The sequence below is a fragment of the Corvus kubaryi genome, unplaced genomic scaffold, assembly GCF_017639235.1.
Source record: "Corvus kubaryi isolate FWS band 111438036 unplaced genomic scaffold, C.kubaryi_AGA036_p1.0 37189, whole genome shotgun sequence".
Taxonomy (NCBI): domain Eukaryota; kingdom Metazoa; phylum Chordata; class Aves; order Passeriformes; family Corvidae; genus Corvus; species Corvus kubaryi.
The window spans coordinates 358604-372416 of record NW_024581054.1 but is presented as its reverse complement, the minus strand read 5'-3'; the positions used below and the strand labels follow the sequence as shown (position 1 = coordinate 372416).

The following is a 13813-nucleotide window of genomic DNA, read 5'->3' as shown; positions in this document are numbered from 1 at the left end:
CCCCAGGCCAGGCTCAGGTTATCCCACCAGCCTTCCTGGTGGCACCAGAGAGACTAAAAATTAATAACAGGGGTACGAGAAGCTTGACTGAAGTGCAGAGCTTGGGTGAAGTCAGAGACCACATTGCCCAGGAGCATTGACTCCAAGGTGATCCAAGAAATCCCTCCCTAACAGACTTGGACAGGTAAGGGATGAGACATGTCTCAAGGACCATGGCTTAGGTCCTCACTGGTTGCTGAACAACCAAAATTCTGATGGTCCTGTTGCTTGGAATAATGGATCTGCTGTTCCTGCTGCTCTGTCTTCCTGGTAGAAGTGAAGTTCTCCTCCTTTTCTCCCCATCCCTGAAGCTGAGCCAGCTCTAGGATGGTGTGGGCACACAGGGGGGCTCTGAGAGGTTTTTTGACATCCATTTGCCTGAAGCTCCTTGTCAGAGACCCTCCTGCTGCTGGTGAGCAGCTGAGCAGCTCTGGGGGGTGTTCAGTGCTCGTGGAAGAGAGGTCAGTGCCACCCCCGCTTCCAGAGCAGAGTGCTGTCCCTCCTCCTGCGCCCGCAGGGAGGAGCAGAACGTGTCCCATGGAACGGAGCTTCCCCAGCTTGGGACCAGCTGGCAGCAATGGAACGAGCAGCTGTCCATGCCCAAGGAGCTTCCAGGGCTCGGAGCTTTCTCTCGATGGTCTCAGTTGGTCGTGAGCAGGTTCTGGAGGGGCAGCGGGAGCCTGAGGAGCAGATTCCATAGGTGGAGTCTCCCCATCTCTGGCATTGGGGGTGTTCCTGCACTGCCCTGTGGATGGAAGTGCTGTTGATAGAGAGAGGTCTCACTTCAGCCTCCAGCCCTTTTCTCTTTGCATAAACACACACCCATGGGGGTTATTAAATTTTTCCAGCCCTCCCTCGGTGAGACCTGTGCTACAACCTGCTGACAGGTTGGAAATAATCATTACTCAGTGAATTTCAGTGAAAGAAGAAAGACTTTTTCACTTTTTGCTGTCTTTGGATATTGAAAAATCACAAACTCTGGTGATTCTCACCATAAATTCATCACCTGTGCTTGGTTCATGCCACACTCCTATAGCTCCCCCGCATCTCACAGCCACACGGTTTTATCAGCACGACCATGGCAAGGTGTTGTTCTTCTGGTTTGCTTTCTCCACCCTCACTTCCAAACTTTTCTCCCCGAACAGTTGCCTTCTCCTGGTTCAGGTCATATTTCCAGTGTGCTGGGGACAGCTCTTCATCCAGGTTGACAGGGCTGGACATAAAATCATTGTGCTCACCTTAACAATGTCTGGAAATCTGAAAGAGTCATCCAGGGCTTTCCTGGAGAAATCGTTTGCTGTTGGGAACAGCTCAGGTGTAATGAAGTCCTCAGCAGCCCCAGAATGGCCATTTTAAGCTCATTGTCATGTCGAGGATAGAGACATCACAGCTTCCTTCTGTCCTCCCCCATCCTTCCTGAACCTGGGGCGGATAATCCAGCTCATTCCTTCATTCCCCTCTCTTCTTTTCTCACTCCTCCTGGCACAGTTACTCCCTGTAACACATCACTGCACAGCAGCCAGCAGGATTCAGTGTGATGTGTGGTGGCCTAATTATTATAATTATTTTTTATTTAACAGTTAAATATGTGGCATTTCTTTCCCTCCCAGTCTTGGTGCAGAAAAGGAGAGAAATCCATGGTTGGAGCCAGGGTTTCTGCTTTATCTGCTCCCCCTGTACCACTGAAAGAGACAGAAGGAGAAATATTTGATGTTTTAGGAGCAGAGCAAACATAAAGTCTTCCTGTAGTGTCACATTTCGTGCAGTGAATCATGGTTTGATTGGGTTTTTTGCTTGGGTTTTTTTTTTTAAACTTTTATACCTCCGTATAAAACTTTTCTAGGAGAGTTCTGACCCTGTGGGATTCTGGCAGCAGAGTCCATGGTACTACTCAGTGTCTTTTCCTGGCCGTTTCTGGAAGGCATGAGTCAGAGCAGGGCAGAAGCTGGCTGGAATTTGTGCATTTAGGGTGCATGTTGTATCCTATTCCTTCCTGTTGATCTGTAAGCTGTTCCATTGGCTTTCTTTCTGTTTCCTGCTGCTTTCTTGCTTCGTTATTGAAGGGAGGATTCAGACCTATACAGGTAACTCTAACTCCTGGTTCTGCATGGCATCAGTGTCTCTCACCTGACCGTTCCTCCGTCAGTGAATGCCTCAGTGTCCGGTGCATTTCTTACCTCCTGACCTCCGAGAGTGCCGAGACTCCAGAGCCAGGGCCTCCATCCGGGACTGCCGGTGCCGTTCCCAGCGCGGGAGGGGTGAGGATGGAGCCCGTGCCAGGGGGTTGCTTGGTTCCCTGGGCCTGGCCCATCCACCGGGGGCATCACTCCATCCCAGCGGGGTGCAAGGCTTTGGTACCACCCTGGGACAGGTTGCCACCCTTTGGAAAACAGGGCAGGACAAGTCACCTGTGTGTGAAGGAGAGACATGAGGTGCCTCTGGCCTTCATGAAATTATGGATTTTTAACTCTTCTGGAGATAAATTGGAACAGTTGCCTTGATCTTTTATTTCCCTGGGGTATTTATAAAGGTGGGTATTTTAGCAGCCACCCCACCTTATAAAAAGAAAATTAGACAAACTCATTTTTCTAAAGTTTGCTCTGAAAGTTCAACTGTAAAATTCAGGAGATACAAATTAATAATTATTAGTTTGTAAAGTTTCTTGCCTGTTTCTGCCTTGTAAAGTAGGAAGCCATAGAGGGCCCTGCTGTTCCCAGAGAAACACGGACTGTCCTGCAGTTTTCTAGAAGTGTGGCAACCCTTGGAAACTAATACCGTAACTATAATATCGTAAGGATATTTCCAATTCTTTCCCAGAAAGTCTGACCGGTTCTTTGTTTTCTCTCTTCTCTCCCTTCCCTCTCCTAGTTTTTTCAGAGGCCTCAGATCCAGCCTCCAAGAGCCACCATCCAGAACAGCAGCCCCTCCATCCGTCCTGGAGCGCAGACCCCGACTGCCGTGTACCAAACCAACCAGCACATCATGATGGTGAACCACCTGCCAATGCCCTACCCAATGCCTCAGGGCCCCCAGTACTGTATCCCACAGGTAAATCCAACGTCCAGGCACCTGAGGACCTGCACAGCAACGTTGGCTCCATGGGGGTTGCCTCAGGACCCACCAGGAGCGGGTGGGGATGTGTCTGTGTGAAATCAGGCTGGTAGTTGCATATGGTGTGCCAGGGCAGGTTTAGATTAGATATTGGGAAAAATTGCTTCATGGAGAGGGTGATCAGGCATTGGCAGAGGCTGCCCAGGGCAGTGGTGGAGTTACCATCCCTGGAAGTGTTCAAGAAACAAGTGGATGTGGCATTTGGGGACAAGGTTTAGGGGAGGGTTTGGCAGTGCTGGGAGAACAGTTGGACTTGGTGGTTGTAGGGGGCTTTTCCTGCCTAAATGATTCCATGATTCTGTGGTTCAGCCTTTGTCCTTTCTCTGTGTGAAGTATTTGTTCTTCTGTGCATGGAGGCAGTAGGAATCAATCACCTTTTTGAGGCCTCCCTCAAACACAGTAGGAAACCAAGCTCTTGGAAAATATTTAGTGCTTTAAAAATACCTAATTTGACTTACTAGATCCACAGGCACTCCAAACCCTTGGGCCTCATAACACACAGTATTGCTGCAATCCAGGGAGTCTCTCTGATCCCCCTCAGCTCCTGTGTCCTCCCTGCCTTGGCTCTGCCTTACTTTTGGCAGTAACATTTGGAGAGGTTTAGGTGGATTTTAGGGAAAACTCCTTTGTGGAAAAGGTGGTCAGGCACTGGCAGAGGCTGCCCAGGGCAGTGCTGGAGTCCCCATCCCTGGAAGTGCTCAGACAAGGTGTGGGTGTGGCACTTGGGGATGGGGTTAGTGGTGAATGGGGTGGTGGTGCTGGTTGGCAGTTGGACTCAGTGATCTTAAAGATCTTTTCCAACCTTAACAATTCTGTGATTCTGTGATTCCCAAAGCTGTAATTAACCAGCGTGAGGATCAGATCCCTGTTGATCGGGGGGGCTCGGTTACAGGTTGCCCAAGTCCTTGTAAAGTGATGGTTGTTTTTGTCCCCCCAGTATCGTCACAGTGGCCCCCCGTATGTCGGGCCGCCCCAGCAATATCCTGTGCAGCCACCAGGACCAGGACCCTTTTATCCAGGCCCAGGTCCTGGAGAATTCCCCAATGCCTATGGTAAGTTCTGCTTGGAGACTCCTTACAAAGTCTTTTCTTGGTGTGTTTTTCTGTTGTCAAGCTGAAGATTTATAATAACAAGCTGGATTAGCATTTGTTTGAACTTCAGATAGCTGCTAAATTTGGTGATGTCACAGCCCTGATTATTCACTCCTGAAAAATCCCAGAGTATTGTTTGTGTGAGTGTGTCAGGAAAGGCTGCAGCTGCCCAGGATCACCTGTGACCAGGAATGGGGCTGTTTGATAGTCCCTGCTCAATCACTGTTATTTATTAAGGTATTGTGGGTACATCTGGCAGTCCTGGTTTTCACTGTGCCGTGCCCTGGGAATGCTCCAGCGTTGACAGCAGTTAACAGTTCTTATCCCAGCGTTTCTGGTGCATAGTGGGGGATAAGAGCAAGCCATGGGGGTTTTTCCCTGGATTTGTGCTGCAAAGATAATTCAGTCCAGTGGAAGAGTCTGTAACCCCTGCATAGGCCAAAACTTGGCCTTTTCATGCATTTGGTTACTCACTGCTCCCTGCCCACTCACATTCTGCAGTCTGTTGGGGGCAGAGATATTCTCAGCCTCCCGTGGGAATTATCTGCTGGAATTTCGGAGCATTGGGGTGACTGATTCCCTTCCAGGCTGAACAGTAACAGACCTGCTCCCTTGGCAGCATTGCAGGTTTGCTCCTCACACACACAGATCCCTTGGGAAGGAGAGAAGAACCCAGTAGCTGCCTGGAAAGGTCTCTTATTTTTCCTCTTTTCCTTCTTTCTTTTATTTATTTGGTCCGTGTGGAACTCACGGGAATCATTGAAAGGTTGCCATGAAGCCTTTGAACCTGGTAATGCAACTTGAGATCAGGAGAGAGGGTAATTACAGGGCAGCTCCTTCCTGGTGGTTGATCCTGGAGAAAATAGAAGAAATATTGCAATGGCTCCTCAAATCTGATCCACTAGAGGAGGAAATTGCCCAGTATTCCTCATTTTTTGTGCTGTTACAGGTCTGCTTTCCTACTTCCTGCTTGCTTAGTGACATTTATCTGCCTTCACTCCTGTCATTAGGAAAAGGTTCATTTCCAGCTCCTTTCCTCTCCTGGAAGCGCCTGGTTTCTTGCAGAGAATCTTGGAATCCTTCAGTCCCAGCTTTAGGTTGCTGCATCTGTGGAGCATCAGTGGGTGAAGCCAGAGCTCTCTGTCCTGCAGAGTTTTGCAGGCAGGGAAGGTTTACCCAAGGATTTGCCTGTACTTATCCACCTTTCCCTGCTGTCACCCCCTTGCTGTGTGTAGGGACTGGGAATGCTCAGGCTCTCACCAGGTGCTGCCAGGTTTGGGGAACAGCTAAATCTGCAGTCCAGGCATGGATAATGCTGCTGGCAGTGCCTTTTCCATAAACCACAGGATTTGTAGCCAGTGTGGCTGCTGGATATCAAAATCATTGCAGTCTGGAAGGACCTAAAGGAGGTGACGAGGGAAAATCCAGTGGAAGACAAAACTTTTGAAAATGGACAGTACAATTTTATAACTCAGTTTTCCAGTTTATCATTTTCTGATATCAGGGAGTTTCTGTACAACGTTGGGAAAGACCTCGAAATGATCAGTGGGTAAGAGGGAGAATAAAAGTTGGAGAACTGGAGGGATCAGAACTGGAGAACTGGAAGGGATCAAAGGCAGGGAGCAGAGCAGAGAGTGTGGCACTGGCAAATGCACTTGGCCTGTCACAGAAGCTGTTTCTTCCCAGAAGTTACTCTTTTCAGGATTTGTGTTTTTAAAATACTTTTCATAAAGGGAGAGTCGTTCCCTGAGTTCTGCTGGAGCTGCCTCTCCAGCCAGGATCACACTGTAGGTGATGTGCTTGGATCTGGTTTCTAGGAAACTACGAATGGAAGGAATTCACACATTGCAGGATTCCAGGCTCCTGTTCCCTCACCTCACCCAGGCTCTGCTTGGACACCTGCTCAGCAGGAGGGTTCGTAGAATCACAAAATCCCAGGATGGTTTGGGTTGGAAGGACCTTAAAGCCCATCCAGTGCCACCCTCTGCCATGGGCAGGGACACCTTCCACTGTCCCAGGCTGCTCCAGGCCCCATCCAACCTGGCCTTGGACACTTCCAGGGATCCAGGGGCAGCCACAGCTGCTCTGGGCAATAATTTTTGATTCCCAGCCTGCAGAGATGCTGGTGGAGACTTTGAGGCCAGATCTGAAGTGGCTCTGCTGACCGTGACTTTCAAAACAAGACATTTCTTGAGCGATTCAGCCCACCCAGGAGTGTCATTTGGGTTCCTTGATGCCATGCAGTGCTCTCTGCTCTGACAGGGAAAAGTTCCCACTCTGAGGATGCAGTCAGGGAGCCTGCTCTGAGCTGGGGCTTTCCAGCTCTCAGCAGGAGGAATGCATCCTTGGAAATTGCAAATCAGGCTGTGCTGGGCTGGTTTAATTTGCTTTCTTGGATTTCACCCTTTGCTTGAGATCACAGTGACCTCCCAGTTGGGTTACAGACACAGTCCGGATTTTCATTCCCAGTTAACGGTTAATTCAGATCAGATTGCTCCAGAGGCAAGTGCAAGCACACAGTTCATCCAGCATCCATGCCTAGAAGGGAAAACACCCCAGCAGCACCTTACACATTCCCCTGACACCTGATCCATGGACAGGAGGCAGCTCTGCTCTGCCGCCCTGGTGTCTGGCATGGTCTTAAAGCACTTGGTTATTTATTGAGCCACTCTCATTCTGTACAGAAAACCATAATGAACCACATTGGCTGTTAGGGATGTGATCAGCACCATGGTGTGGTTCTGCACTAATCGCCGTGGTCGTGCTTTTTGTGTGTTGCAGCATGAGAAGAACACTGCTTATAATTAAATTTTCTGGTTATGCTTCCAAATAGGTTGCAGTTGACCTTGCAAATTGTTTGTATTGGTTAGATTGAATTTCTGTACAAACGCAGAAAACCCCTGATAAACCAGCAGCAAACCCAGCAAAAAGCCCTCAGGAGGGGTCCAGGGATGGTCTTGCAAGTGCCTCTGTGGTGTCCACAGCCTCTCGAAAATGGATGATGCACATGGTCAATTTTTGGTCATGGAAATCAAATAAGAAATAGTGAGTGAATCTCTCGTCTTGATGGAGCATCAGCTTCTGTTTAGTGGAAGTGGGGCAGAGCAAACGCAGCATTCCCAGAGGGATGTTGGAAGTTGTGGCCAGTTGTACCTCTTGTGCCTGGTTTTCTGTCATGAGCAGTCAAACTGACCTTGTCCCTCTGGTTTGTGTCGTTGGCTGCCCCAGGAACGCCCTTCTACCCCAGCCAGCCCGTGTACCAGTCTGCTCCCATCATTGTGCCTACGCAGCAGCAGCAGCCACCGCCTGCCAAGAGAGAGAAGAAAACGGTGAGTGAGGCACTGAGGGACACAGCCCGGGGGGCTGTCCTGGGCGGGAGGTGCAAGGACATGAATAATGTTCTTAGGATCAAACCTGAACTTTGCCTTCACTGGAGGCCCTGGCACAGGGTGCCCAGAGCAGCTGTGGCTGCCCCTGGATCCCTGGCAGTGCCCAAGGCCAGGCTGGACATTGGGGCTCGGAGCAGCCTGGGACAGTGGGAGGTGTCCCTGCGCATGGAGTGAGATGAGCTTTAAGGTCCCTTCCATCCCAAACCAGCCATTCTGTGGTTCCCAAAGAGATTAAGAGTAATTAGACATTGCACAGTGCTGCAGTGGTGCCTTATTTTCCATTTTTCCATGAGCACTCTCCACTTCGAGTTTGTGACATCTCAGCCAATCAAAAAGGAAGATAATTTTGCTGGTTTTAAATAAACAAAAGCAACATGGTTTCCCCAAGCCTGGAATCCTCACCTGCCTGTGCTGCTGCTTAGAGTGTTCCCAAAGAGCCAGGTGGGAATGAGGGAGCTCAGGAGTGTGGGAGAATGTTGGGATTTGGTTCAAAGTGACAAATTAGAAATTACTGAATATTATGCCCTGAAAAAGGTGGAAAAACCAGTAAGTTGTGGATGTATTTACAGGCTTGAAAGAACCTGACCACACTATGAAAGTGGGTTTGGAGAGCACATTCCCTCTCTTTTTAATTCACTGGGGGGAATGTGAGAGAAGCAGATGAATGGAATTTAAACCCATGTCCAGGTGGATGGTGGGGAACAGTAAAGGTGAATGTAAGGTTTAACCAGAAAAAGATGATGTGGACTTGAACTTGTGAATGAATCATTTGTAAAGGATTGAAAAGGAAATTACAGCAGTATTTATGTGAGAGTGTTTTGGAAGCGTTAAAAGAACAGTTTCCTGGGGGTAGAGAAGAATAAAGGGAACTTGGACATGTCTCAAAATGCAGAATATTTGTATCTTTTGAGTTTTGAGGATGATCTGGGGTGACACTTGATTTGGGAGACCGGAAGAACTGAACAATGTGTGAACTGTGCTCGCAGGAAAGGCCTTTTTGGTGGCTGCTCTCAGCAGCCTTTTTGTCACCTCTTCAGTCCCCAGGAGTCTCTTTTCAGCATCCCAAACACGACATGCCCAGATCCCCGATGCCATTGAAATGCAGAGCTGATCAGACACGCTTAGCTGGGATTAAGGCACTTCCATGCCAGCCAAGTCAAGTTCTTTGAGGCAGAAAAGGGATTTTAAATGCCCGAGATGCTTCTCTGTGAATGTGCTGTTTCAGTTTGGTAATTGGTGTTGCAACTGGAGAAATGAGAAAAATTAAAGTTAAATGTATTAATGTGCACACACCCACATCCACCATGAGTTGAGTATTTGAGTGCTACAAACTTCCAGGCAGGGAAATCTTGTTTTAAGGCCATTGACTCTGTGTCAGGGGGAGGAGAGGGCAGGAATTAGTGCCAAGTCTCAGGTCCTTGTTGCTGAAATGTTCTTTGTTAGTGAAATGTTTTAGCAAAAAACTCCATCAAAAATAAGAGAAGACCAGACTTGAGCATCTTGAGTGCAGTGTGTGTGTTTGTGTGCTCACAACCCAGACTGAAGCCACCATACCACCAAATCACAAAACCCTTCTGCAGTTAGGATTTTACAGCCCAGAATCCCGGAAGGGTTTGGCTTGGAAGGGACCTGAAAGACCATCCAGTCCCACCCGCTGCCAAGGGGCCATTACAGGGTGGTTCCCAGCAGAGCCCCTGCCCTGGGAAGGGCGATGATGTCTCCTGGTCTGCTTGGAGTTGTTTGCTTGGATTTCTGCATGGAACTTATCTCGAGTTCAGCCAAGAGCTTTGGAGAAGGTGGGCAGATGCACAGCACTCTGTGTTCAGGGTTATCAGAATCTCCAGTTCTTACTCTGGAGATGAAAAGCTCTGCTTCACAACATCCCAGACGTCCTGGCTGTCCCCCTGTCCAGGGGCACGGATTGGCTCAAGTGTCACTTGAGGATTCAGTGATGAGTGTTCTGGAGTGGTTTCTTTTGGAAAATACTTTTTCTTCCCATTTTGGGGCTGTGAAGAGACTCAAAAATCCCACTTTTTTCCTAAATGCTGCAGAGTTCTACAGGACTTGAGTTTGTTCTTTCAGTTTCCCTTTCCTCCACTCAGTATTTTTGTTTGTCTCCCTCTGTTTTGGTGGAATCTGGGACTGATTTGCTGATTTGCTTTCCCCTTTCCCAGCGGCTGGGTTGGCGAGGTCACCGAGTTCTCTGTTGGGGTAGAACACAGCCTTTTCTCCATTCTTGCCCTTTCCACTACTGGGCAAGCTTAACTCTGTACCTAAACTGTCTCCCAAGTTTTCTCAGTTGCAGGAAACTCACGTTCCAGCAGCAGAGACTGTATTTTGAATTACAGGGTGCACATACTTAGACTGAACTGGTGTGGTTGATGATTAAATTAGGTTTTGATTAAATTAGGTGTTGATGAAGGGATGACATGCCATGCATTCCAAGTCATGGAAACAAGCCACATCCCAGTGTTCCTGCCGAGCACCAGCTCATCCCAGAGCATCTCCTGCTGGGTGTGATGGGAGCACGTGCTGCCCACGCTGCTCTGCACAAGGACAACGGTGACAGGAACATTGTGGGGATTATTCCTTTGTTACCGTTGCAATCTTTTCAATCCCGTAGATCCGAATCCGGGATCCAAACCAGGGAGGCAAGGACATAACAGAAGAAATCATGTCTGGAGGGGGCAGCAGGAACCCCACCCCCCCCATCGTCAGACCCACCTCCACCCCAACTCCACCTCAGGTAAGGAAGGGCCGCACTCCTCCCCCCATGACCTTTGCTTTGCTGTGCCTCTCCCTCATACTTCCAGCCACACCCGATCATCTCAGACACCTGGATGCTCCTCAGTTACCAATATTCTTCAGGGATTGTTTTTTCCCAACTTTGGTCATTTTTAGCAGTCCATAGCTTGTCGATGTGGAGCCTTGGTGCTGCTGCACGTTCCCCCGCCCTGGTTTTGTATCAGCAGTAGATTTTCAGAGTTTTTCAGAGTTTCAGTGTTAAAGGAGGAGCCAAAATATCTGTGGGAAAGGAGGTGTCTCTGTTAAGTCTTCTGCACCTGAGGAAAGTCCATGTCACACAGGTGATTGATTACAGACCTTCAGCTGCATCACTGTTCTTTCTGCCTTCCTGGAGCAGTTTTAGAGTTACCAGAAGATCTGGAGCTCGGGAGTTTTCTCACAGAACTGTGAGAAATTTATCACATGTTTGGTCTCTGGGTGTTCAAACTTAAAAATGCATTTTTCTGATGAGAGAAGAATTATAAATATTCCAGATAATTTTCTGTAGCTCCCTTCCCATTGTACACCTTTGAGTCTGACCCCTTTAAATCCCTGGTTAGAGGTCAGGAGGGTTTTCCAGGTGGTGGCTGGGCTGCAGAGCAGAGCTGGTGCTGGGACGTGATTTCTTCTTCCGTGTTCTTCCCTGTTGGATGTTACCAGGTTTTGGCAGCTTTTAGGTGAAACAGCTTTTCCTGAGCTCAAACCTTTCTTTCCCCTCCGTGTGGGAGTAGTTTTTCTGCTGAGAATCCTGTGCTGAGGCTGGAGCATGTCCCCATGTCTGGGGACACTGGCTGTGCTGGAGTGGGAGCTTGGGATTCCAGGGAGATGTAACTGAGGTGAAGTGAGATCTGCAGATCCCTCCCTGAGACCAGCAGGATTTCAGCTTTCAGCCATTTCCAGCTCAGTCAAATCCCTGTGTCATCTAAGGCACCACCTTGTGCTTGTCACTGGTTTTCTCCTCTGGGCCCCATCGAGGACAAGCAGCAGCAAAGCACCAGTTAAACTTCTTTCCATCAGAGAAGACAGTAGAGATGCCACATGTGGGAATCTTGGTGAGATCATCTCCCCATTTCTTCTTGCTACCCAACTTTCCCCCTTGGAAGTGGGAAGAGTTGGAACCAGCCAGGATTTCCTGTGGTATTCCCACAAATGCAGTGAATCCAGGCACTTACCTGATCATTTTTACATTCTGAAATCTATTTTAAGGCACTACAATTAAGTGAAACAGAAGGAAATAAATGTGTTTCAAGAGGAGGTTAATAGGCCTGAATTCCGATCTGCTGTAATTTATATGCAGAGCACAGCAGTGATGTCCAGTCATCTCCTCCAAGGTATGCAAATATTCCATTGTTTAATATCCAGCCTCCCTTTTGATTAGGTGCTTGGAACCACTTTTGGTAATCACAGAAGAGCTCTGAAATTGGGCTCACCAGAATAAGTTCATTAGTGTAACATAACTGAAAATTTAAGCCCACTTAAGCCAGGAAATTGAACGTTATTGTCCCAACAGCTTCTCTAAATCAAGTCTTCAGAGCATGTTTAATATCTTGGGTGAAATTAAATCGGGCCTTAATAACTGTGCTCAGGAATTGCAGTAGTGGGGGTGTTACTGTTTTGAACAAGCTCGAGTCAGTAAATTTTCAATATTCAGCCACAGCTTTTGAGATGCTCCTGACTTGGGGCAGCTCCCAGGAGAGTGCAGGGGGAGCAGAGCTGCTGTTGTTTGTTCCATCCCCCTGGATCAAACCCTGCTCGCCAGGGTGCTCAGGAAGATTTCAACTGGTTGAACACTCAAAATGTGAGTGTGCAGCCTCAGGGCTTGACAAGGCAGCATCAAAGTGACTCCCAGTCCAATGAGATTTTAGAATTATAGCAAATTCTAATAAAACTTCTTTCTCTGAATCTGTTATCTCATTATTTAAATGGTACAAACACAGAGGAAGAAAGTTCCTGAAGAAGTGATGGAGACCAGGCCCTGTCCCAAATTCTGCATTTGAAAAAGAAACCATTTTATAATAAGAATAGTTTCCAAATTTTCATTTTTTCCTTTAGATTTGAATTACTCTATTAACTGACTCAAACCAAAACTGTGCTAACACAAGCCCGAAGCACCCTCTTCTCTCAGTAGATTAAGTGCTGAACATCAAAAAATTGTTGGAATTGTGCTTAACATCAGAACATTATTGGAATTGTGCAGGAGGTGAGCGTTGCTGCCAAGATGAGCTGCATGGTTTGAGCCATTCCTGTACTTTTTACTCAGTGTCACTGACCAAAAAGTGCTTTAGGTGGAGTTTCCCCAGTGCCTCTACGTTGTATTTGAATTGCTTTTGAGCACATAAAGTGCTCTAAAGTTCCTGCAAGAGCAGCTGGAGGCACATGGAGATATGATTTATCCATTTCTAGCAGGACACTATTTTCACTCTTATTTTTTGCTGGGAAGAGAAAGAAAGCCCAGGGCCAGAATCTGATTATGGTATTTCCTCAGCACTGGCCTCCACAGAAGATCACTTTTTAAAGAGTAAATGCTCTTATTTTCATGGTAAAACTCTTCCAAGTCTCAGTGAGTTTGTCAGAGTTGTGTTTGCTCAGTGTCCAGGCCGTGGTGGGGTAGAATAACCCAGAGCAACCCTCAGAGTGTCATAAATCAGGGGAGTGATTTTCAGTGGGATTTTTTTCCTAAAAACTCTCTAAATGCTCCATTTTGCAGCTGCAAGGCTCAGTGCATAAGGACCATTTATTCATTTGCAATATCATTCCCACAAAATAAATGACTGTTTTCCGCATTTCTTAAGGAAATACATTTCCTGACCCAAGAAGTTTCTGGGCTCACAGGTTTCTTCTTCACTGGTCTCCTTAGGCTCCTGTGGTTCTTATCACAGTTTCCTTTTTTGCCACTGATTTCATCCATAAATTTTCTTACAAAATGAAAGTCCTGATCATTGAGGGCAAGGGGAAAGTGTTCTTGAAACTTGCTCATTTGTAAAGCTGGGTTTTCTTTGGCTTCTTCCCTTTGGCTGGAGGCTGGGCTGCTTCTTCATCCGCTCTCCAGTCAGTCTGTCAGGCTCATTCCTGAAAGAGAAGCAATCCCAAATAAAACTTCAACCCTTCACCCCTACTTAAATTTTCATTCTTATTTTTCCAGATGTGCTTTTTCCTGGTCTTCCTGAAATGGTGAAAAAAAGTGTCTTGGAGATAATTCCTTCTTTATCCTGCACTGTTCAGATGCAATCGGCAAAAAGCTGGAAATGGGAGGGAAAAAGAGTCCCAGGAAGAGACACAGGTTTCCAGAGAGTTTCTTTTTATAGGGAAATAAGTTTTGCATGGATTTCTGAGAGCCTGTCTGAAATCAGGAATTAGGCACCCATGTCTTCGACACTGTGCTGTGTTTGGATTGATTAC

At 47.6% G+C, this 13813-nt stretch overlaps 1 protein-coding gene across 13 annotated transcripts in view; it reads left to right on the top strand.

Moving 5' to 3' along the window:
* Positions 1-13813, top strand: part of EIF4G3 (eukaryotic translation initiation factor 4 gamma 3) — a 143144-nt gene that overhangs the window by 76538 nt on the left and 52793 nt on the right. For 10 of the 13 annotated variants that reach the window (XM_042022168.1, XM_042022166.1, XM_042022164.1 and 7 more), the window contains 5 exons: positions 2103-2123; positions 2908-3087; positions 4088-4202; positions 7470-7570; positions 10254-10376. In XM_042022168.1, coding sequence (XP_041878102.1) covers positions 2103-2123; positions 2908-3087; positions 4088-4202; positions 7470-7570; positions 10254-10376 — 540 coding nt within the window. The remainder of the gene's footprint in view (positions 1-2102; positions 2124-2907; positions 3088-4087; positions 4203-7469; positions 7571-10253; positions 10377-13813) is intronic. The other 3 variants (XM_042022165.1, XM_042022160.1, XM_042022159.1) reach the window with 1 other exon arrangement.